This window comes from Emys orbicularis, chromosome 3 (genome assembly GCF_028017835.1).
Source record: "Emys orbicularis isolate rEmyOrb1 chromosome 3, rEmyOrb1.hap1, whole genome shotgun sequence".
NCBI classification, from domain to species: domain Eukaryota; kingdom Metazoa; phylum Chordata; order Testudines; family Emydidae; genus Emys; species Emys orbicularis.
The window spans coordinates 120,329,698-120,354,895 of NC_088685.1; the positions used below are offsets into that span (position 1 = coordinate 120,329,698).

Here is a 25,198-nt window from a genome sequence, read left to right on the forward strand (position 1 = left end):
CATTTTCTCTTTTTTTTAAAAGAAGCTAAATCTTCCAGTGTATTGTTTGTTTTTGTGCAGATGGGATAATTTTTCCATTGAAAATGTCATAGTCCTTTGGACTCTTCGTGGATTACTTGTAAACTGTCCACCAAGTTTATTTGCGGGAGGGGATGAATTTTGGTTAACAGTATATCCATTAAACTGCTGTTCTAATAATTTCCTCCCCAAAACTTTCTCTACAGTGATGCATTTCTTCTACTGCACGTTTTCAGTCAATAACCTGCTGTTGAGTTCTGTGAAATTCAGATCCTGTCCTGTTATTTTGAATGACAGCCTTTGTGTGCTATGTGAACAGCTGACGTATTCTCAGTCTCTCCATAGCAGCTTTTGTCTTGTTACCTTTTGGTGTGCACAGAGCCTGGTGCTGCCTTTTTGTTGTTTTTCTGGCAGATTAACTTTAAAATTAGAATAAACTTTAAGAAAAGTTTGCTGGCTGGTTGGCAGGGTGAATTACCCAGTAGCCTTTCACCTCTGCAGTCATGGCTGGAATTCAGCCATGACCAGAGTAAACAAGCACAAAAAAATTGCTCTGATCAGTTCGATATAAGTGGTCCAAATTGTAATGGATACTTGCACAGCCTGATAAATTTTAATTGATGTTACCAAAGCAAAATGCAGAGTACTGGAAGTTTGTGCCAGTTCATCATTGAAAGTGGAGTAAGAAAGAATTAGAAAATACCCCAATATTAGGTTCTATTGCAATAATTTCACACCTGTTAACAAACATAGTGTATAGGAATATGTAGCTGAAATATAAAAACTCTTAACCAATTCCCTTCTCTCTATTTTTTGTGCTCTGTCTTATTTTTATGTTGATTTATCTGATAGAGGTAAAATATATGTAAATGTATTTGACTGAGATATTTTTTCCTTGTTTGTATTTTCCAGAAAGTTTGCATGGAATGCCATCCCGTTTTTGGAAAGTGTGGTGGCTATCTATCAAGACAATGCAAAGTACGCTGATTGCTAATTGCACCCACATTTAATGGTGATTCTAGAGGTACTTCTGTTTCTATTTCATACTAAACTGTATACCAAAAGACTTAATGAAAAATGAATAGGGTAGGGTAGGAAGGGTTTTCAAATAAATGTAAATGTAAAAAAAAAAAAATGTGGATCTGTTTTCACAATGGGGTTAATTCTCAGAAGCCTGTAAGGAGGCTGCACAAGCTTTGTCCAGTCCAACAGTCTGAAAGTTAATATGAAGAGAAGCACCAGTTACCATATCAACATTGAAAACACAGTTTAGAATGACTTGTTTTATATCTTTTCAAAACATTCTTTGTCATTTGTATGTACATTGCAGCCACTGGAGTTTGAAACCCATGTAAGGGCGGGCCGACTTGGGCCTTTTATTTTCAAGTGCACTTATATGGGGCCAGATTGTACAAACTTCTCACACTAGTAATTGAACTTCTCCTGTAAATGCTACTTTATGTGAGCAAGGATTGCTCAAGTGCGTTTTGCTGAGTGAACTTCCAAACTTCTGTGTGCTGAACAAACATGGTGCAGCTTTGTATTGAAATGAGGGATAAAGCTATTCAAAAAACCCATGTCCCCCCGCCCCTTTTTTCCCCTCCAGATTGGCTCTTTTTAATCATGAGGTAGGGGTTTGCTGAACAATTTATTGAAGGAACATTTTATTGCACAGAAGCTAGTCAAGCTGAAACTGCAGTTTGCATGTCTCCTGGCAGCAGGGGTTTTCTGAAAGTACAGTTCACTGTACATCTAAGTAGCGATTATCCTGTTGTTTCCCTTTCATTATGCAGTTGTTCTTGGGAGTTAAAGGTTTTACAAGTTATAAGAAGAAAATGTTGCCAGGGGGTGTGGGAGGAGGGAAGTGTTGAAATTATTTCAATGGGGTTAGACGCCAGCATTTAGTAGCTTTATAGCAGGGTAACAAACCACACAAAGAATGAGCTTTCCTGACCTCCTCCCCAGCCCCTAATTATTAAATACTGAAAATGGTTATTGACTCTATTGTGAAAAAAGTTGTTTCATACAATAAAAAAAACTCTGTTTCTTGTTTAGAGTGTAAAAGTGCTTTATTCATCTTAGTTCTTCATCTTCTGGCCACTGATACTAATGAAACTTTTTTTCTTAATTTAGTGGAAAATGGGGAATTCAGAAAGCCAGTACAGCCTTCATGGATCAAAAAATCACACTAATGCTGCATCTGGTGCCAAGCAGAAGCCTTGTTCTCTGAAAATTCACAGCATTCATGCTAACAATGAAAAGTCTTGCTCCTTGCATGGATGGGGACACAGCAGCAGTGGCACTAGCTACAAATCAAGATCACTAGCCAGAAGCTGCCTCTCTCACTTCAAGAGTAACCAGCCTTATTCACCTAGGCTCAGTGACACAGTGGCAAAGACCTCTAAAAGCAGTATCCATGCCAAACACAGGACAAATGCCTCAGGAAACTACTGCCAGGGAAGCAATGCGGCATTTTTTCCTGAGAATGGTTTCCACTATATTGGCCTTGAAGCTGCAAGTAATCATGTTGCCTCCAGGGAATGCAGTGGACATATTTTAAATTGCTACGGAAAGAATGAGAGCCTAGCATCAACCCCACCACCAGATGACAGGAGGAGCCCCAAAGTTCTCATTAAAACACTGGGGAAGCTGGATGGCTGTTTAAAGGTTGAGTTTCACAACAGTAGCAACAACAAAGTCTCTACAGAGGAATCCAATGGACCAGTCCAGCTGCTGAGGTACTCGCCTACTTTAGAATCCAAATCTAATGATCTGCTAGAGGTGAGGAGGAACTCCAGTACAGATGACACTTCAAGTCATCGTCTATCTCCCACTGACTCAAGACTTAGATCCAGTAAAGGAAGCTCCCTAAGCTCAGAGTCTTCATGGTATGACTCTCCCTGGGGCAACAATGGGGATATCAATGAGCTGGATGGCTCCTACCTGACCAGGAGCACTCCGGATACAAGGATTCATGCCAGTTTTCCCACAAATGACAGCAAAAAGTCCTTCAACCAAAGTTCATCTCTTTCCTCCCTCCGCGATCTATATAAGGATACAGATTTAGAAAGCAGCCCATCCTCAGCTCTCAGGTTGTCTGATGAATACATTGGCACTCATGCCAGCTTAAGCAACCATGTTTCTTTTGCCTCAGACATTGATGTTCCCTCTAGGGTAGAACACAGAGGCCCCGCACAGTACTCTTCTTATACCCTCCCATGTAGAAAATCCAAACCCCTAAACGACGATGCCTCCAAGAAGGATACATTAAAAAGCAGGATGCGACGCATCAGTGACTGGACAGGAAGCCTCTCTAGGAAGAAAAGAAAACTGCAGGTATGTGGGAAAACTCATCCTAAAGTCTAGTACTGAGAGCTGTAGACACCTTCCGTTAGTGTAATACCTGCATTTTATTTGTTTTTCCATAAGACTACTCAATGATTGGTGAAAATTCCAGCTATCTCTAATTGTCATTTAGGGAAGCAAATACACCAGTGAATAGATTCTCAAGTCACTGGATTTTTCATGAGATGGACTGGATCTTTTAAAATAATTACAGTGTTAAAGCAAAGTGATATCTGATCCTGTGGATCAAAACATAATTTGTAGCCCTGAAAATGCCTATAAAAATAAGCTGAAATGTGTAGTAAAACAAATCCTTAAACATGGGAATGTGCACGTTGTAAATATATTTTGTAAATGTTTTCCCTCTCATCACCAGTGTTAGCTGTCATCCCTCTCAAGTTAGGAAAGGACAACTCAGTTATATCTCCAAATCCAACTGTAGACAGCGGGGTTTTTGGTTAAACCTGTAGTTTTATGGAGATGTTATTATCTAGCTGCCTTCTTCCTATGTATGAACCTGGCTACATAATTCTCTGGGTATCAAAGCTGAAGTACCATCTGGTTAGTTAGTGGGTGTCTCTTTAGAACAGTTTAAGGCTAATCCCATCAATGGGAACTGAGGATAGCTGTGATCAAGACTAAAATTCCTGTCTCCTGCTCTAGGTCCCAGAATCAGCTCCATAAAGGCCAGACTGCGCCTGGCCTTGTAAGAACGCACAAGTGGGGAGTACAGAAACTTCCCTCACTCCCATAACGCCTCCCATGAAAGGGCTGGCCAAAGTTGCGCTCTCTGTGCTCTCCTCAGTTTAGGGACTGCTCCCTTCTAAAACTGCGGGGGGTGCAAGCCACCACAAAGGTGAGCAGAAAGGAGGCAGAGCCATGTACCTGTACATCTTCATACCGTCCAGCAGTACTGTCTAGATGAATAGGAGATCATACACTGCTCCCTCTAAGGGATGATGCAGCAACTGTGCTTCCCCGGTGTGCTGGGAAGATTTGGTAGGCATTGTGCCATCTTGTGGCATAATCTTCCTGGAGCTCCTCCTCACTCCATACCACAACCAGTGTGTGAGCCACACTGACTTCAAGGCACAGCATACAATATTAAGGGCCAGTTTGTGCCAAGAAATCAGGTTAATTTGAGGGTTGCCTGTGTACATTCCAAGAGATGTTAGAAGGGTCTCTTCCAGTTTCAAACTTAAATGAATTGTCTTGGAACATAATCTTTAAATTAAATTTGGCATTTCTGAGCCTACTGCTGCAGCAGCCTTCTTGCTGAAAAGTGATCTTTCTTGTGAAATCTGCAGCGGCATGGGATCTCACTGTTGCTCTTGGCTTTATGTTGGAGGTCATCATACTATCAAAACATGACACAGCTTCTTCCAGTACATTTTTGATGTGCAGCATCTAGGATGTGAAAATAAATGCAGTTGCTTTCCAAGCTTCTGGTGTGACTAGTTCACAGGAGAGCAGTGTTTGTTTACTTTATCCGTATGTAGAAGTCAGAGTGCAAATAAATATTACTATAGAAGCAGTGTAAACTTGAGCAAAAAATAACATTTTCCTGGGTAATAGTTGTACTTCTGGTTGAGCTATTTACAGCCCCTGGGTATTTTCAAGTAAAATTTGTTAATTTTTTTTTCTATACAAAAGGCAGCAAATAGTTTTTCTCTTGCTTATTCTTTAAGCATAATGTATTTTTTAAGAATGTCAGTAATATACAGTTGGATGGGAGATAAATCCTTCCATCAGACTGCTGGAATGGTTCTTCTTGACAGTGGAATTTAGCTTGAAGAGCCCAATCTTGTGAAATACTAAGACACCTGAGTGCCCGCTGAAGTCACTGGGCATTAGGGTGACCAGACAGAAAGTGTGAAAAATTGGGACAGGGTGGGGTGGGGGTGGGTAACATGCACCTATTTAAGAAAAAGCCCCAATATCGGGACTGTCCCTATAAAATCGGGACATCTGGTCACCCTACTGGGCATTGAGGGCACTCAGCACCTTGCTGAGTCAGGCCATGAGGCTCAGATCTTCCATATAGACGGACTATTGCAGGAATGAGCGAACATTCCACATCACCAACGTGGAATTAAAATCATATGTAGAACAGTCATCTCAGAGCACTTAAAAGGGAACTGCCCTGCCCGGTTGCAGAAGAAATGAAATTGCATCATACAAGCATGAGTCATACAAATGGATTTCATAATACACTGCTGGATCTAGGAGTCAAGCCCTCACTGAAATAGCAATGTCTACAATCTTTAGAAAATATACACCACTGCATTTTAAAACCTGGATTCGTGCAAATCATCCAACACACTTTCTTTTAGTTTTAAAATGAAGTCGAGCACATTTATCTTGGCAGATAGTTGGTGAATTCAGTGGGTTTAAAAATATTTCAAATTTCAGACTGACATGTTTCAGATCCTCGGAGGCAAAATCAGCCTACCGCCATTAAAGTAATCAATTTACATCTGTTAATCCAAAGATCCAAAGTTTTTAAATGGTCAGATATTGAAACCTTGCTACCTAGATTGAATTTAATTTCACCCATTATAAAACTCCTGTAATAAGCAAAACTAGTCTTATCAGTGTTACTGTTATAGTCAGGTTGGTGTGTAAAAGACAATGTCCCTGTTTCACGATGCTCAGGAAAACAGATTAATTCACCGTTGTCAGGAGTATATGGTTCTATTCACAATGCCCATTGGGCTGTTGGAAATCAAATCACAGCAATTATCAATGAGTTCTGAGATTTTTTTTTTTAATTATTTTTTGGGGGGGAAGGCCTGTTGAGTCAGCAAACATTGCTGTTTTGGCAATTAGCCTTACTGGGATTCTGTTGAATAAAAATGTTGCAGTAATACTGACAGTAGCAAAAATTGCTTGGATTAACAGGCACCATCATGGTGCAAGCAGGCACACTTTGATGGAGTTTACAATGACAAAACATGAAACAAACTAGATGCTATAAAATATGTCTCTTCACCATAGATTACTTGCAATTTGCATTATTTACAGGAGCCAAAATCCAAAGATCTGAGTGAGTACTTTGACAGCAGAATTGATAACCTCGCTACGGACACTCTGGCACCTTCGCAGATGTCTGGTTTACTGTGGTCACCTGGCTCTGGCCACATTCTGCCCCAGAGAAGCGAATCCACTAATGCGATCAGCAGTGATGCCCTGAGGCAGAACATTTATGAAAACTTCATGAGGGAGCTGGACATGAGCAGGACTAACGTTGAGAATACGGACACATCAACAGACACAGAGGACTCCAGCAGTGAATCACTCAGTTCCTTAGAGCAACTGGATCTGCTGTATGAGAGAGAACAAGGAGTTGTGCGCAAAGCAGGGTGGCTCTTCTTCAAGCCGTTGGTAACTCTACAGAAGGAGAAAAAACTTGAGCTGGTTGCACGGAGAAAGTGGAAACAATATTGGATAACACTCAAAGGTAAATCATTGTTAAACTCTTTTAACCTGCCAACACAGGTGCTATCCATTGTTTGGTGGTGGGTTTTTTTTTTTTTTTTTTAAATGAAACCTAGATAATGTTTTGAACTGAAACTTAGCCCCTGAAGACCTTAGGCTTTGTCTACACTAGCACTTTTGTCTGTAAAACTTTTGTCGGTCACGGGTGTGAAAAAACACTCCTCCGACCAACAAAAGTTTCACCAACAGAAGTGCCGGTGTGGACAGCGATATGGGAACAGCCAGCATGGATTTGTAAAGAACAAATCATGTCAAACCAATCTGATAGCTTTCTTCGATAGGATAACGAGTCTTGTGGATAAGGGAGAAGCTGTGGATGTGGTATACCTAGACTTTAGTAAGGCATTTGATACGGTCTCGCATGATATTCTTATCGATAAACTAGGCAAATAAAATTTAGATGGGGCTACTATAAGGTGGGTGCATAACTGGCTGGATAACCGTACTCAGAGAGTTGTTATTAATGGTTCCCAATCCTGCTGGAAAGGCATAATGAGTGGGGTTCCGCAGGGGTCTGTTTTGGGACCGGCTCTGTTCAATATCTTCATTAACGACTTAGATATTGGCATAGAAAGTACGCTTATTAAGTTTGCGGATGATACCAAACTGGGAGGGATTGCAACTGCTTTGGAGGACAGGGTCATAATTCAAAATGATCGGGACAAATTGGAGAAATGGTCTGAGTTAAACAGGATGAAGTTTAACAAAGACAAATGCAAAGTGCTCCACTTAGGAAGAAAAAATCAGTTTCACACATACAGAATGGGAAGAGACTGTCTAGGAAGGAGTACGGCAGAAAGGGATCTAGGGGTTATAGTGGACCACAAGCTAAATATGAGTCAACAGTGTGATGCTGTTGCAAAAAAAGCAAACATGATTCTGGGATGTATTAACAGGTGTGTTGTGAGCAAGACACGAGAAGTCATTCTTCCGCTCTACTCTGCTCTGGTTAGGCCTCAGCTGGAGTATTGCGTCCAGTTCTGGGCACCGCATTTCAAGAAAGATGTGGAGAAATTGGAAAGGGTCCAGAGAAGAGCAACAAGAATGATTAAAGGTCTTGAGAACATGACCTATGAAGGAAGGCTGAAAGAATTGGGTTTGTTTAGTTTGGAAAAGAGAAGACTGAGAGGGGACATGATAGCAGTTTTCAGGTATCTAAAAGGGTGTCATAAGGAGGAGGGAGAAAACTTGTTCACCTTAGCCTCTAAGGATAGAACAAGAAGCAATGGGTTTAAACTGCAGCAAGGGAGGTCTAGGTTGGACATTAGGAAAAAGTTCCTAACTGTCAGGGTGGTTAAACACTGGAATAAATTGTCTAGGGAGGTTGTGGAATCTCCATCTCTGGAGATATTTAAGAGTAGGTTAGATAAATGTCTATCAGGGATGGTCTAGACAGTATTTGGTCCTGCCATGCGGGCAGGGGACTGGACTCGATGACCTCTCGAGGTCCCTTCCAGTCCTAGAATCTATGAATCTATGTTGGTGGGAGACACTGTCTTGTCGACATAGTTACTGCCGCTTGTTAAGGGTGGTTTAATTATGCCAGTGGGAGCACTTTTGCCAGCATAGACCAGATACATGGGAAACCTTACAGCAGCGCAGTTGCAGGGGTACAGCTGTAGGGTCTGTAGTGTGGACAAAGCCTAATTCAGGTAGATACTTAAGTCTATGCCTAACTTTAAGTACACAAGTCATCTACTCTCACGCTTAAAAATAGGTATGTGCTTAAGTACCTTCCTAAAAGTGGGCCTATATTTGCACCTTCAGCTTTGGGTGGGCAGCCCTGCATTTGATACTGAAATTGGGTAATTACCTGTCCAGCTCTCTGATTTATGGACTCATGCAAAATTGGGTATGTGTCAATTTAGAGGATGCATGTGATAATTTGGCAGTTAAAAACAATTCTGGACCTGTCACAGGGTGACTAGCCCCTATAAGGGAAATTGGCCCAGTTCCTTTTTGACAAGGTAGGCGCTTCCCACTTGGGCCTGTTCGGGGATAAGGGGAAGGCACCTGATACTAATGAAAGGGAGGATGGGAAATCTCTGAAGGGGAGGGAACTCTCTGGAATGGATAGTGGAGACTGTCCAGACCAGAGAGGCTTGGGCAGGTGCCCAGGAGGGGCTGGAGAAGATGACTGCAGGAAGGTTTCAGACTCCTGCGAGGGACCCTGGGTCTAGGGTCAAACCACGGACAGAAGTGACTGGATGTTTTTGGGAAAAGACCTGGAGGGTTGGACTATGAGAGAGGAGTGACAGCCTACAGACTGAGGGGTCAGGTCAGTGTTCCCTCTAATTTTTCCCATGCATGTACATGAATTTTGTTATATGCACCAATATGGAGGTGATGTGTGCCACGTCACCTCCATATTGGTGCACATAACAAAATTCATGTGGTGGGGTGGGGCCAAGGGGTTCGGAGTGCGGGAGGGGGCTCTGGGCTGGGGCAGGGGATTGGGGATGCAGGGGGGTGAGGGTTCCAGCTGGCGGTGCAGGCTCTGGGGTGGGACCAGGGATAAGGGGGTTGGGGTGCAGGCTGCCATGGGCTACAGCAGGGAGAGAGGACTCCCCCCAGCTCTCTCTCCCTGCAGCAGCACCTGGACTGGAGGAGAGAGGCACCTTTCCCCACCACGGCAGCTCCAGGGCTGCGGTTGCGAGATAGGGGCCTCTCCCCTGGCCACGGCAGGTCTACGGCAGGTCCGGGGCTGGGAGAGAGATGTCTCTCCCCGCCACAGCCCTAAGCTCCTGCGTGGCGCTTAATAGGCTGCTGCGTGGCCGCGCAGCTTAGAGGGAACTTAGGTCCTGGTGATAACATGAGTCCTGCATGAAAGGATAACATCTTACCCCCAAAGCTGGTGAAGGCTTACTCAAAGTAGTCCCCCTGGTGATACTCACACCTTCTTGTCAATTGTTTGAAATGGGCCACCTTGATTTCATTGAACTCATTAGCACTACAAAAGTGATTTTTCCCCCTCCCTTCTTGTCAACTGTTGAGAATAGCCCACTTTCACCTTCATTGAAATGGCTCATTAGCACTGACCCCCCCACATGGTAAGGCAACTCCCATCTTTTCATATGCTGTGTATTTATACCTCTCTACTGTATTTTCCACACCATGCATCTGATGAAGTGGTTTTTAGCCCACGAAAGCTTATACCCAAATACATTTGTTAGTCTCTAAGGTGCCACAAGGACTCCTCATTGTTTTTGTCGAAGTAGCAGAATATGCTTGGTTTTTGCCATGGACCATAAAAGGACAGCCTGAGGAAAAAGGTGTCGAGCAGAACTTGAGGTGTGGCATCTGTCCTGGGTTTGGGAGTTGGGACAGACTGGGGAACAAGTAAGCAGACTGGGGAACAAGTAAGCAAACTGAGGTACAGCATGCTTGCAGGGCTGGGACCGTCCAGGAGGGGACGCAGTATTGCCAACCTCAAGAGGTCAAAAATCATGAGTTGGATCCCCAGAAATCATACGACTGCCCCAAACAATCATGAGATTTAAAAAAATAGTGTTTTTTCAGTCTGTTTTTTGATTGTTGAACTGCCCCTGCAGTGTTGCCAACTCTCTCTCCAATGTGTTGGGTAAGGTGTTTTGGTGCCTCTGATGCAGGACTCTCGCACCTTTGCATGTCCCTATCCAGCAATTCATCTTGCCCTCACCATCAGTTCAGCCCCCTTCGGTTCAACTGCCCCCAGCCCCCCATCAATTCAGATTCCCCCCAGCCTCCCCCAAGCCTCACCACTGCACCTCCTGGCATTCTTCACCCTTCTCCCAGGCCTGGGAGGGCTGTAATGGGGTCCCCACTCCCCCTTTTCAAGCTGAGGGTGGGGCACCTCTGGGGGCTCTTCACCCCCCTCTGCCCCTTCCCAGGATGGATGCTGCAGTTTGGGGGAAAGAGGAGCAACATCACTGTCTTGTCCGTGTTTTTAAAGGTGGGGGGGTGGGGGGGAGAGAGCAGAGTTGAGCTGAGCTGCTAAGCTCTTTGCTCCCCCCTCCTCCCCTGTGAGAAAGGTGATCATAGGGGAGAGATTCTGCTGGCTTCTGGCTCAATTTCGCAGTGGTACTGGAGTTTCTCGTATCATCACAAGTCGTGCTCCAGCACTCTCTGAAATCCCATTGCTCTAAAAAAAAGTAATAATCATGAGAGTTGTCAATACTGGGGATACTGTGTGGCAGGGCCAGATTATTAAAAAGTGGAATCCCACTTGCAGCCACAAAATTGTTCATGTGTGCATCTAAGATTGGGTGTCTTTCTAAACGATATGCTCTGGTTCAACCAGATGTTATTCTTAATGAAATTCTATGGCCTGTATTATGCAAGAAGTCAGGTTAGGTAATCAAGATGGTCTGACCTTAAAAATTGGAGTGTCTGTAGTTGGACATAGAAATGACTACTTAGCACACCGATGGGTGCTTGTGTTCACAATTTCCTCACCTGTGCATTTTGGTGGGGCAGAAAAGTTTCAAGTTTTTTTAAATTTGTCCTTTTTATTTATTAGAACAATACTGACTAATTACCTGTTCCTGAGCAAAAATTTACTCTTATTTTTGGGGATACTTTTTGAGCCACTAAATGACTATGAATTCATGTACTGGAAAGCCAAAAACACTTTTATTTTTAATACTTCTACATTCCTCTTTTCACTTATAAACACACTAGACTGGTGGTTCCCCACCTCTGGTGTCCACAACGGTATTTCAGGCTTTTGTGACAGATCCTCCTACTAATCTTCCTTCACTAATGATGAGCATCGGTGCTAGTGCCAGTGTATTACTCCTGTCATCGTCCATTCACTTGCATGTGGTCCAGCCCACAGCTTAGGTTACTCCAACCCCCGGTCTCAAAGGTTCAGAGCAAGCCAAGAAGCATTATGGGTTAGAAAATGCACAGCTGAATGGGGGGCCATGGACATTTCCCTGGGTTAGCTGAGGCGTTGAATTCGGAGTTTACTAGGGTGACCAGACAGCAAATGTGAAAAATTGGGACGGGGGTGGGGGGTAATAGGAGCCTATATAAGAAAAAGACCCAAAAATCGGGACTGTCCCTATAAAATTGGGACATCTGGTCACCCTACTCACATCTGTAAGTGGGTATAAATTGACTTAATATATGGGTCAAAGGTAGCCCTTGATGCACTGATGCTGTGGCACAGACAGTTCCCCGTGGTGCTGCTGTGTGGTGCACTGAGATCTCTTGAAGCCTTGATGTGTCAACACAGACAGTCAGTTCCCCAGCATCATGGCCCTGGCTGTCCTGTGCACCACGTAAGCATGTCATGGAGAGCCACGTGCCTCTGTGCTGCAGCACTGACACGTAAAGGGCATCCCATAGTGCTGCTGCCTTCTGTGCTGAGGGGGTTAAGGCAGTAGTGGCAGAGGAAACCCTTCTAGCACCTAAATCTCAACAGAGGGGCACTGGATTCCCTTTCGCCCTAGAGCCCTGGTACTCCCCAGTCCAGCCATGGCTCCATGTCCACGGCACAAAACTCTCTTCTCTCCTATGGCACCTCACATCCCACCGATTCCTCCCCACCCGTTGCTGTCCCACATCACCGCTGCCCTCTACACCAGGGGTTCTCAACCTTTTTCTTTCCGAGGAACCGCCCCCCCCTCCCAACATGCTATAAAAACTCCATGGCCCACCTGTGCCCAATAACTGGTTTTCTGCATACAAAAGCCAGGGCTGGCATTAGGGGACAGCAAGCAGGGCAATTGCCTGGGGCCCCATGCCACAGGGCCACCCCGCTGCAAAGTTGCATTGCTCAGGCTTTGGCTTCAGCCCCAGATGGTGGGGCTCAGGACCCTGGGCTTCAGCCCCATGTGGTGGGGCTTTGGCTTTCTGCCCTGGGCCCCAGCGAGTCTAACGCTGGCCCTACTTGGTGGACTCCCTGACACCTGCTTGCAGCCCATCAGGAGCTCCCGGACTGCTGGTTGAGAACCACTGATCTACACTCCTCCCCACTCTTCTTCCCCCTGCTTCCCTTGCCATGAAACAGCACAGTGTGGAGTCAATCTGTTGGGGGGGAGGGGGAAGCTGTTTGTGGGTTGGTGGATGACTGTTGTGTCGGAGCTAAGGTTGCATGTTTGCTGCTGAGTGTAATGGAGGAAGTAGGTGTGTTACCAGCAGCGGATGGGTGTCAGCAAATATGTGGAGGAAAATCAACATACAATTTGTTGTGGGGAGGTGGAGGAATTTAACAGGTGATTTCCTAAATTGTATAGATTACACCGCTGGGAATTGCCTTTTAGTTAATATAATGCTAAATTAATAAGTAAGGAAATAGTCAAAGTAAATAGTTTCCTAGCATATTTGAGACTGGAGGAGAGAATAATATAATCTTCCCACAGGTTTCACTTTTCAAAATTATTACCTGACTCATGCATGGGTCTAGACCTGAAGAAAAATAAATACCGTGCTGTAAGTATTGGCGATGTTCAAAATGTTGCAATGTCAACTCATACAAAGTAAACCAGCAGGAACGAAATAAATACAGTAATTCTGCACGATAATTCTGAGATCTGTTAAGCGAACAAAATGCAGTCAGACTGAGGCTGTGTCTACACGATGTACCTTTTAGCGACACAGCTGTGCTGCTACAGCCGAGCCGCTAAAAGGTGCGCAGTGTAGCTGCTCTTTGTCGGCAGGAGAGAGCTCTCCCACCGACAAAAAAATAAAAATAAAAAAAAATTCCACCCCCAACGGGAGGCGGTAGTTTTATCGGTGGTTGAGCTCTCCTGCCGACAAAGCGCTGTTCACACCGGCACTTTTCGTCAGTAAAACTTTTGTCATTCGGGGTGGTTTTTTGTTTTTTTTTCACACCCCTGAATGACAAAAGTTTTACCCATGAAAGTCCAGTGTAGACAAAGCCTTAATTAACAGGTTAAATCACTTTTCCTTATCACTAGACTGAGGCAGTAAAATGAATCATGCCTGCAAATAGCATATGTAAAGAGAAAAAGCAATATCTGAATACCACCCTTTCCTCACCTTTGTTTAGACACTGAAGTGTAAATATGAGTTTAATCTGTCTTTTGAAAGATTTCTTAAAGTACCAACAAAACACCTTATGCTAAATATGTTACATAATAAGACTCACACAAACCAAGTGTCTCTTGAATGCTTTTCACATGGGATTAGTGTTATAGTTACCTTCCTGGTGCTGGATCTTTTTGTCTTTGTTAGTTGTTCATAAATAGACATTTCCTTCATTTCCTTGATCATACATACAATTTACTTGTCTTACAAAGATTTTTGTTGCCAAAATAAACGTGTCTGTGGATTTCAAGGCCTCCTTCTTTTATTTTAATTTAATGTATTTATTTATATAGCATACTATATTAAGATCAATAAACTTGCTTCAGAACTCCTTGTGTAGATTTTGATCAAATCTTGGTTTAATTGGTTCTGGAAATTTAAATAACCAAGATATAAATACATTTTTAAAAGAGCCATGTATGTGAATGAGAACAGCATGTTTCTCTGCATTCTGTTGATATGTGTTTAATTATAAATATGCAAAAGGCTTACAACCTTCTGGTTACCTACCAAACTTGGATTTATCAGTGTCCTGAGGCCTCCACTTTACTTAGTATGCTGACAAGACCTGAGCTTGAATAGTAAACCTTTAACAAGGGGAACTCTCCTTCCCATCTGTCCCCTCTAATTAATTTATTTTAACAAGGGAAATTGCTTTCCCACCAATTCCCCCTCAGTACAAGCTTTGATCAAAACACATAGACTATAATCAGTTCCAGTGCAGCATCAGGAATAGGGAGAATGTGTGGACCTATCTATTTATAAGGATCATAGTTCTGCTGTTATTTGGCTGAACTCTAAAACATGCCCTGCTCCTCTAAAAAAACTTAATATTAGTGGAAAACTACCAGGATAAAAATATGTATTAAAATACCCTTCCTTATGTTCTTATAACACCTTGAGGATATTAGAAAGAATTTAAAAATAATGTAATTTACACTTTTTATAAACAGAACAGTAAATCCGGATAAGTCAAAAATACTTTGAGATGGTACAGTGCTCTCTGACTGAAGAAAACTGGGAAATATATACAAGAACAAAGCACCAACCCATTAAAACTAGGCTTGAATTCTAAACCTCTAACCCAGTCTGTGCATAACCTCATAATCCAGTTATGTCTGTGCAAGGTGTGTGTGCATAGTGGCTGTAAAACGCTGCTGCTGATGTATGCAAGTGCAGAATTTGGATTTGGTACTGCTACGCCCGCTCTGCTGAGCTATAAGTGACTACACTAGGCGCAATGCCTCTTATTTCAGAGCAAATCATGCCCCTGTCACTGCATCTGCACAGAGCCCTTAGTGTGGCTCTATTGTATGGGGAAGCAGAGCATAGCAGGCTGGGGACAAAGCTGTGGCTACACTGGCCAGTTATGTCAGACACCCTAGGTGTGTATGTGTTTGTAGCGAAGGGCACATAAATGTCTGTGTAGGCTGCTCCAGCTATTGGACTGCAGTGACCTCAGTGGGGTATACTAGGGAGAGAATTCTTTCCTCTGAGTATCAATCTAGCACTCAGGCCACCTGGGTGCTAATTTCTGAATTTACTGTTTACATTTAATTCACACTAGAGAATGAAATGAGACTGGTCAGATTCACTTTTGTTTCTCTTAATTCTCTATAGAGATGGGTCACAACCAGAACATTGGCGCCAAACTCCATAAGTCCTTAACAGCCAGCATGCACCTATCTCTATAATGGGTTAAACTGGAGAGCAGAATCCAAACAACCCTGAATTGTGAGAACATTTGAAGCTGGAGCCGGTTTTACATCTAAACTTGGTGACCTAGGTTGCACCTCCAGTTCTCATGAACTAGAACACTGTGATTTTTGGATTTCCAACACTAGTCAGGGGAACATTAAAAATGGGGGAGGAAATCTATTTTCAATTAATTTTTTTTTAAAAGAATGTGTAAAACGGAAACATTTCTATTTGTATTTTATGTTGTATAACATCCCCATCACACACCATCATAAGAGCGTGCACACACGCGCACGCACACACATAGAGACGCACCACTATTCTCACAATCACCACTTTATAGCAAAACTTAAATTTTGGCCCTAAACTGCATTACAGTGCCTTCTAATTTGAAAAATGGTGGAAAAAGGTAGAATGTTAATTCTTGTGGGTCTCAGTTTCAAACCCTTTACAGTATATTTCTATAGTTCAGGACAGATATATATATTCATAGATTAAAAAGCCAGAAGGGACCATTGTGATCACCTAGTCTGACCTCCTGTATAACACAAGCCATAGGAATTCCCTGAATTAATTCCTGTTTAAATTAGAGCATATCTTTTAGAACAAACATTCAACTTTGATTTTAAAATTGCCAGTGATGGATAATCCACCACAATCCTTGGTAAATAGTTCCAGTGGTTAATTACCCTCACTGTTAAAAATTTGCACCTAATTTCTAGTCTGAATTAGTGTAGCTTCAACTTCCAGGTATTGGATCTTGTTATACCCTTTGTCTGCTAGACTGAAGACCTTTCTATTATCAAATTTCTCTTCACCATGTAGGTACTTATAGACTGCAATCAGGTCACCCCTAACCATCTCTTTGTTATATATATATATATATATATATATATATATATATATATGATTATCAGCTTAGTTACTGAGTTTTAGTTCCAGGATGCAGATGTGGCAATCTGCTATCTGGCATGTCATTCTATCTGAAAAACTGAGAATGCAGTCCAAGAAAGGGAAATCCTTTAAAACATCCAAGTTATTTGGATAGTGATCAGTGTCTTACTACAGAATTTGCAGATAGAAACAAGGGAACCAAAGTTAATCTCCAGAGATGCTTACTCATTTTCTACAGTATTTGAAGATCAAAAGTACTGAGCGTCTGCTAATCCCCTTTAGCAAATATTAAGGTTTCCCAGGTGACTGGGTGAGAGAAAACTGGCTCCATAAATGATTAAATAAACACAACAACTTCTTCAGCTGAGCAGCCTTTCTATGTGCTCTAGCACAGAGGTTTTCAACCTTTTTCTTTCTGAACCCACCCCCACCCCCACCCCAACGTGCAATAAAAACTCTAGGGCCCACCAGTGCCACAGCAACTACTTTTCTGCATACAAAAGCCACAGCCAGCATTAAGGCAGTTGCCTGGAGCCCCATGCCACAGGGGCCCCCACAAAGGTACATTGTTCAGGCTTCAGCTTCAGTCCCAGGTGGTGGGGCTCAGAGTCCCAGGCTTCAGCCTCATGTGGTGAGGCTTCAGCTTTCTGCCCTGGGCCCCAGTGAGTCTAATTCTGGCCCTGGTTGGCAGACCCCCTGAAACCTGTTCACGGCTGCCTGAGGGACCCCAGGTCCCTGGTTGGGAACCACTGCTCTAGCATTTTGACATTCTAAGTTGACTAAGCTATAATTTATTTTTTCAGCCCAAGTCTGTCTTTCAGAAAACATTTTTCCTGTTTATTAGTTATCAGTTTTCCCTTCTTATTGACAAAGCCACCATTAACCTTTGCCTTTCTCTTGGTTTAGTAATACTTCTCTTTCAAACTCCAATGGTGGACAGCAGTGTGTCTTGCATCTTAATTCTTTATTCCTACAGCATGTAGAGTAAAAGAACTTTGGAAGCTCACTTTGTTTCTCTTTTTTTCAAAGGTTGTACCCTGCTGTTTTATGAGACTTATGGCAGGAATTCCATGGAACAGAGCAATTCACCAAGATATGCTCTGTTTGCAGAGGACAGCATAGTGCAGTCTGTCCCTGAACATCCCAAGAAGGAAAATGTGTTTTGCCTCAGCAATTCTTTTGGAGATGTGTATCTATTTCAGGTAATGATAATATTTTTAATTTGTCTTTTTATATCATATAATTAGTAATGTGCCCTGTGCTGATTGACTGTTTGCTCCATAGCTCAGTGGTTTGAACAGTGGTCTGCTAAATCCAGGGTTGTGAGTTCAATCCTTGAGGGGGCCATTTAGGGATCTGGGGCAAAAATTTGTCTGGGGATTGGTCCTGCTTTGAGCAGGGGGTTGGACTAGATGACCACCTGAGATCCCTTCCAACCCTGACATTCTATGAAACAATCCTCCCCCTCCTGCTCCTTTACAGTCTCTTCACCTTAGTTTCATTCCACAGCTATCCCTCTTACCCTCTCCTCCACTGCCCTGTCTCTGTCACTCCCTTTCCTTTCCCTTTTTTCTTTCCATTTATCTGATCCCCTCCCTTCTGCCCCCAGAAATTGTGGAACTAACATGCTGTTTGCTGCAATCACTTTGTTCACACTCCCTGTGTGTTCTACTCCTTTACCACCCTGTGTCGGTCCCATCTATTTAGATAGTAAGCCCTTCAGGGTAGGGACAGGACAGTCAGCTGCTCTATATTTGTATAGTGCCTAGCACAATGGGGCCCCATTCTTGGTTGGCCCTTGTAATAAACATGATTAATAGCAGTAAGCTATCTATCTGTGCTAATGTGTGTGTTATCTACATCTGTTTGTTTTTAAGACAAATCTTAGCCTGTACCTCAGACTTTCACTCAATCCTATCTTCAAGCAAAACTTTCATTGATGTGAATGGGGATTTTTGCCAGAGGGAGGACTGAGTGAAAACCAAGGCCATGTTCTCTACTCCATTAACGCTGTTTTTTGCTGGTTGGGGAAGGGAAAGGTAAGGGGTACGTAAGAAGAGGTGGGAACAGGGAGTGTAACCCAGATGAGAAGCAGAGGAGAGGATCAGAGTCAGTCAAGAGACACAGAAACGATGAGAATTAGACAGCCAAATGTCATGTGAGCGTAAGGTGAGCAGTGTACTGTGTAACAGTAGAACAATGATGTTCAGATAGAGGACAAAAGAGATTGAGAAATGTCTGGTCCTGACAAGGAGGAGGGCTGCAGGCATGAAATTAAAACAATACTTAACTGTGATAACTGTTGCTGCTGTCATGATTTGAGAGCTTCTCCAGGTCTGTCACTGGTCCATTCAGGTGCATGATACTTCATCAGTGAACTCAGCCAGCCAGAGCTACAGAAATAATGGAGGGGCTGGAATGGATGGGGTTAAAATAAGCAGAGTGTAACTTATGCTGTAAGGCATCTATTAGCACTCCACAGTTCTATACGGATGGACCCACCCCTGACTCCATTAGCCTCAAAGGGAATTTTGCTTCCGCTAAACGTTGACGTTTGGAACCCAAAAAAGTAGTTAATAATCTAAGGAAACTAACCACTTGTCTATATTATTTGAGAGGTTCATAACGTCGAGCCATCCTCCTAAGGAAAAATACATTGCTGCAAAGCTGTATTTTTTTAAATTGATGTTTGCAGACACTTCATAAAAATGCATCCTCCCTTGTCCTTCTGTGCTCCCTCCACTAATTTGTGCTTGTTTAACTATGCAGACCCCTATCCTTGGAAATCAGTTTTGTGGCCACCATCCCTGTGACCAAATCAGATTGGAGGAAACTTACCTTCATAGCCTGTCAGTTTTACTTCTTAACTGGCTGGAGGGTTGAGCTTCACCTCCACAACTCTCAGAAATGCTCTTGTGCTTGCTGATTCTACGGCACTCACAGGCCTGGCAGGACTCACAAGTGAAAGGTTGGGTGTAGCAATCATGGGGTACATCTACATTGCAATAAAAAACCCATCACATTGAGTCTCAGAGCCTGGGTCAGTTGACTCGGGCTTGCAGGGCTCAGGCTGCGGGGCTAAAAATTGCAAAGTAGACATTAGGGCTCAGACTGGAGCTCAGGTTCTGGGACCTTCCTACCTCACGGGGTCATGGAGCCTGGGCTCCACACTGAACCTGAACATCTACACTGAAATTTTATAGTCCCACGGCCCAAGTCAGCTGACCTGGGCCAGCCGCAGCCATGCCTGGGTTTTTTCATATCACAGTGTAGACATACCCCATGAGACAGTGGAGAAAAGGCTAGCAGCAACCTACTTAACATAACTCTACACACATGCATAATTTAAAGTATCAAGCTCTTAAAAATCAAAGCACCTGACAAAAACTTTTTAGTATCACCTAAGTCCTCTTTGATTATAATGTTGCTTTCTTGATCTGTTATGTAGGCAACAAGCCAGACGGACCTGGAAAACTGGATTACAGCAATACACTCGGCTTGTGCTTCCCTCTTTGCAAAGAAACTTGGGAAAGAGGACACTGTCAGGCTTTTGAAAAACCAGACCAAGAGCCTTATCCAGAAGATTGACATGGATAGCAAGATGAAAAAGATGGCAGAATTACAGCTCTCAATTGTCAGCGATCCAAAAAACAGGAAGGCCATAGAGAATCAGGTACTACTAATAATGTATTAATTTCTACTACTGAGTTTTGTTACACAGGCTCGACTACAAAGGCTCACCTGCTCTGGGCTCAGATTTTGTTAATGTTTCCCAGGCTTGGAGAACAAGTGTCCCTATGGATTCACACTTCAAAACAGGGAAATCACTGGCAGCTGTACAATGCCATACAAAAGACCTAGCCCGTGGTTATAGAAGCTAACTACTACAACTTTGCCTGTAAGGACAACTAATCAGGTTTCCACATATGGAAATGGATATTTCTGTAGCATGCTGCAAAAGTCAAACAAGGTCTATGTTATACTTGTGTTGGGTGAATTGCCAGACATTCCCGTCTTCTGCTCTTGTTGCTTATAGTTTATTAACTGCTCATTAAGAATTAAGAATGAAACAGCATTAACATATGGAACAAAACCAGGAGACAGTTGTGGAATCTGAATTCTTAATGTTTAGGGCGAAATCCTCCAGTCTCTTTACACAAGACTTCCAAGGCTAGCTACACAAAAGGACTTAAGCACCTAACTGTCACTTTAGGAACCTCAATCTACCCCCCGAACTCTGTAGGCACCTAAAGTTGCTCGGTGCCCAATACTAATGTTGGCAGTAAAAGTTCCTGATCTGCCTATGTTTCTGCCTCTCAGCACAGCAGCCCCATGCCAGGTGTCTGGATGCCTAAGCCCCAAAGCAATGCACAAACCAGGGGAAGATAGGCATTTCTCTGCCTAACTTGCCTGCGGGGCCTGATCCAGTAAGCATGTTCAGACTTTGCCTACCCTATTGGACCCCTATAGCCATGCTTACACAAAACGCTGGGTGTGCGGGAGGAGGACCTTCCTCATAACTTTTAGCTTAGTGGCTAGGTTTCTCACCTCAGGCGTAGGAGGCTCCTGGTCCAGAATTTTGCAAAACAAATCAAAAGTGTGGATCCCAGTGACTTCCCCCCCCCCCCCTAAAAGTTAAGGGTGGCAATGCTCAGCATCACCACACCTAGATTCCTTTGTGAATCTAGCGCCTAGGGCCAGTTCTGCCTGGGTAAAGACCGAGGATCCAAAGCCAATGAAGTGAATAAAAAAACTTCCTTTGATTGAAGTGGGGTTTGGGTCAGGCCCTCAGGCTTGTGACCTAAACTCAGATATGAAGCCATGATTTCCAGAGGGGAGAATCTATTGTACTATACTACTTTATAACCTGCAATTCAATAATAGAAGTAATGCAGGTAAATATTTACTTATTTACCCATCCATTTAAAGGAACAGACTTTAACAGTTTAGTGTGATTCATGGATACAGCCTTAATGAGGGCATATTAATTTCTCCTAATTACATAGTCCAAGGCTTGAATATCTCCATTGTTTCCCAGTCTGGTTCACTGAAAAAATGGGCTGTAGTCTTTTGCAATTAAAATCCATCACTGGCACTGCAGAAGATTCATTCCCGTTAAACTTCTGTTTAAGAATTTCTCGCAAGGTCAGGTGAATGACGCAAAGAGTGAGTTGGATCAGTCACAAACAGCGCATAGTTTGCGCACAATGAATTCATAATGAGACTTTTCTCTGGCTTTTATCTCACTGATTGCTATATGATCTCTTATTGCAACTGCTAAATGTTTGTTGGCCATGTCACATGGGTGAGAAGGCAATAGATAACCTTACTTTCTAAACTCTTAATTCAGAAGTCACAGCATAGGACGCATTAAAAAGACCTTAAAATATAATTTTAAAATTAATGATTTTGAAATCACATTCCTATGCTTTAATTCTGTGTAGTTTAGTTTGTTTTTACCCAGTTTCGTGAACTGTGGCGCTATAGATTATGGGGCAATTCTTTAGTCTGACACATGGGAATTTGATCGTATAGCTTCAGTCTATATAAATGGGAGTCATGTGTATATATCACTGTGCCTCTCCCTCAGTTTTCCTATGTATCTAATATATAACAATGTAGGCTGGTGCTCTATTTATTAATAATGATTTTAGTTACTCTTCCGTAGAACTTCATGTGTGAAATCTTGACCCCAGTGATGTCCATGGGAATTTTGTTATTGACGTCATTGGGCTAAGATTTCACACTAAGTGGTTAAATTTAGGGCCCAGTCCTGCACTTTGTAAAATCTCTGGGATTAGTACCATCCAAGGGAAAATTCTACTATAGGAACCTACAACTCCCCAAGACTTACAGCTTCTATCTTCCTCAACATCTGTGTTGTTAAAAAGCAAGATACTGAATGCATCTGCTTTGGCGGGAGGGGAGTTTAGGCAGTGGGAGATATCTACATCCCTGCAGCATGTGGTTCTTGTCACACCATTCACCAGCCTCTGAAAAGGGGTTACAGTATGGGAATCTGTACATGTGAATTTTTAAGTATGTGTACATACTGTATTTAAATGTGTGTACATATGTTTTTTAACTTTCAGGTATTTAGGAGTTTGGGGAGTTTAATAGTATTAGGTTTGAAATTTGGTGGGTTTGATTGCTAGCATTTGATAAAGAATGATTGCATTTCTAACATTTGGCAATCCAAAGAATAGTAAAGCTTAAAATAATAGTTGCCCCCTCCCCCCAAAAAAACCACCAAGAAGAAGAAGCTGTTATTTTTATAACTCTCTGCCTCGGGGCTTGTTGATATTTCGGCTGCCAGACAGGTAGCCAAAGTATCTCCTAGATCAGGGACTGCCTCCATCAGTAGATGTAGTGTTTTTAGAGCCATATGGGACCCCAGTCCAGTAATAGCAGACTTAGAGCCCTCTTACAAAGAATGGTGACCCACTGCATAGGCTTTAAAAGAATTAAATCCATTGTATGGGGGAAACCCACAAAGAGTCTGCTGTAACTACAGATACAAAGGTCTTGGGAGGGGCCATATCTAATGGATTAGCTGTGAGTCTGAAATCTGTTTATGCCATCTTGCGGATCTGGGAGCTGTGATATATTTGTCTTTGTCTACGTATATCATAAATACTTTATGGGTGGGATTTTCAAAAGCACTCCACCTTGGACTAACTCTTTTCCCATTGGAGTCAATAGTAAAACTCCCACTGAGTTACATGGGAAGGGAGATAGGACAAAGTAGAGTGCTTCTGAAAATCCCATACTAAACATCTCAGTTCATACCCTTCTCAGAACTAACAGCACTAGTACAGTTACTTTTGTTCTGGAGCTGCAGTAGCATTTTGCCACCAAACATTGTAAGTGCACATTTTTTGTACATGAGGGTCTGTACATGAAGTGGGTGCATATACACTTATCTTCAGGCACAGCTTAGGCACCCACATTTAACCACTTTGGCTCACTTAATTGTTAAACATGTGTACGGTTGTGTAGTAGGCAAATAAATCATAATATATGCTACAATCATGGGGCCCAGTTTAACTATCGTTAAAGGCCATGAAAACACTCCCTTTGACTTCAATGGAAGTGGGGTCAGGTGCATGTCCAGGAGATCTTTAAATAGAATTATTTTGAAAAGAATATTGCAAAATAAATCAAAAGTAGGGGCCTGCATCTGTGCACATGGGGAACGTCTATCAGCATGAATGGAAAGTCCACTGTGGACAGAAGGCAGTATGTATCTCTTAATGTTTTTATTAATGTATTTGCTACTTTTCAATCACATGGCTGTTTCCCTCCCTGTTCCTCTTCGTTTTGTTATGAATTTCTTTTAAAAGAAAGAATCGTATGGAATAACTTCGAGTAATATCGGCTTGAATGCATTCTGGGTTTCTTTCTGCAGGTTCTAAAATGGCAGCATAATCATGTTTTTTGAATAATTTTGACGTAGCTGACATGATTCACATTTGCTGTGGACAGTATACTTAACTCACTTGTCAGATGGTTGTGAGGAGAGGTATCTTCTTTTTATTAGCAGGCACTAAAACAATGAAACGTTGATGGGAAAAGCAGACACGTGCTTGGAATTACTTTCCTGGGAGTTTTCCTAGGTTTCCTTTAGCTAAGTGTATTTTGTCTGTCACCATAAAAGCCAAAATAGCAAGATCAGTAGGACTGCATTCTGCTCACCGACAGTCATCTTGAAATATACTGTACTAGTTCCCCTTCGCCTGCCTCTACTGTCCTCTCTCTCATTGCCACTTAGAGGGCAATGCATTACATGGTTTGTTTAACATTTAACAGATTATTTTTCTGTTTAACATGTAATAGATTTCTCCTTCAGTAACAAACATTTATAAGATCATGACTTTAGTTTCAAGCTATTTTATTGTGCAAACTGACCTCCCAAGCTCCAACTTTTCATAATTTTTTTTAAAGAATGAAATTTAATACTGTTAGATAATAACATACATGAGTAAAAAGTCACAGTACCCATTATCCAAGGAAATCTTTTCAAAAGCACTTTGCTGGATCCTTGCTGTTTTTGCTGCAAGAGAAATACAGCTTTAGTTGCAATCGATCCAGTTACTTTTTTTAAAATTGGCGCACTCGGGGACTAACAATTGATATCTAGATTTATTGGGCCAGAGCATCAGGTGGTGTAAATCAGTGTCACTTCATTGAGTACAATAGACCTACACTCAGCACCAGCTGAGGTTCTAGCCCATTATTTTTTACTGTGTAAAATTGTCCTTCTCTCCATCCTCAGTAAAATGCTTCCATTTTAGTGATAGCTCACCACTATGGAAAGAAGTAAATAGGCAGGGAGAGAAGTTAGGGAAATGTTGTTCTGATCGTCACACTGGTGCATTTGCCATTTTGCGGATCCTGAATCAAGAAAGGAAATCAACCAAGGTTTTGAATAAAATATTTTCTTTAAACTTAAGATGTAGAGCATCTCTGCATTTGGAGAAACCGTGTTGGAGGCTGGAGATTATGGGCTGCAGGCTAATTCTTCTTTGCAGAAGGCAGGTTGCCTAATAAGTTTGGGCCCCAATTCAGCAAGTTTCTTAAGCATATGCCTAACTTGAAGCATGTGAATAGTCCAATGGGGCTACTCACTTGCCTGAAGTTAAGCACATGCCTAGTGCCTTACAGAATCAGGGCCTTGACGCTGGTGCCATGACCCTGAAATGATGACTCC

At 42.5% G+C, this 25,198-nt stretch overlaps 1 protein-coding gene across 4 annotated transcripts in view; it reads left to right on the plus strand.

Moving 5' to 3' along the window:
* The first annotated feature begins 939 nt into the window (after positions 1-939).
* TIAM2 (TIAM Rac1 associated GEF 2) overlaps positions 940-25,198 on the plus strand; it is a 115,911-nt gene continuing 91,652 nt past the window's right edge. For 2 of the 4 annotated variants that reach the window (XM_065401213.1, XM_065401214.1), the window contains exons 1-4: positions 2,158-3,354; positions 6,388-6,823; positions 17,518-17,690; positions 19,937-20,161. In XM_065401213.1, the coding sequence (XP_065257285.1) occupies positions 2,158-3,354; positions 6,388-6,823; positions 17,518-17,690; positions 19,937-20,161 (2,031 nt within the window). Of the gene's footprint in view, positions 997-1,027; positions 1,043-2,151; positions 3,355-6,387; positions 6,824-17,517; positions 17,691-19,936; positions 20,162-25,198 lie in introns of those variants that run through there. The other 2 variants (XM_065401211.1, XM_065401212.1) reach the window with 2 other exon arrangements.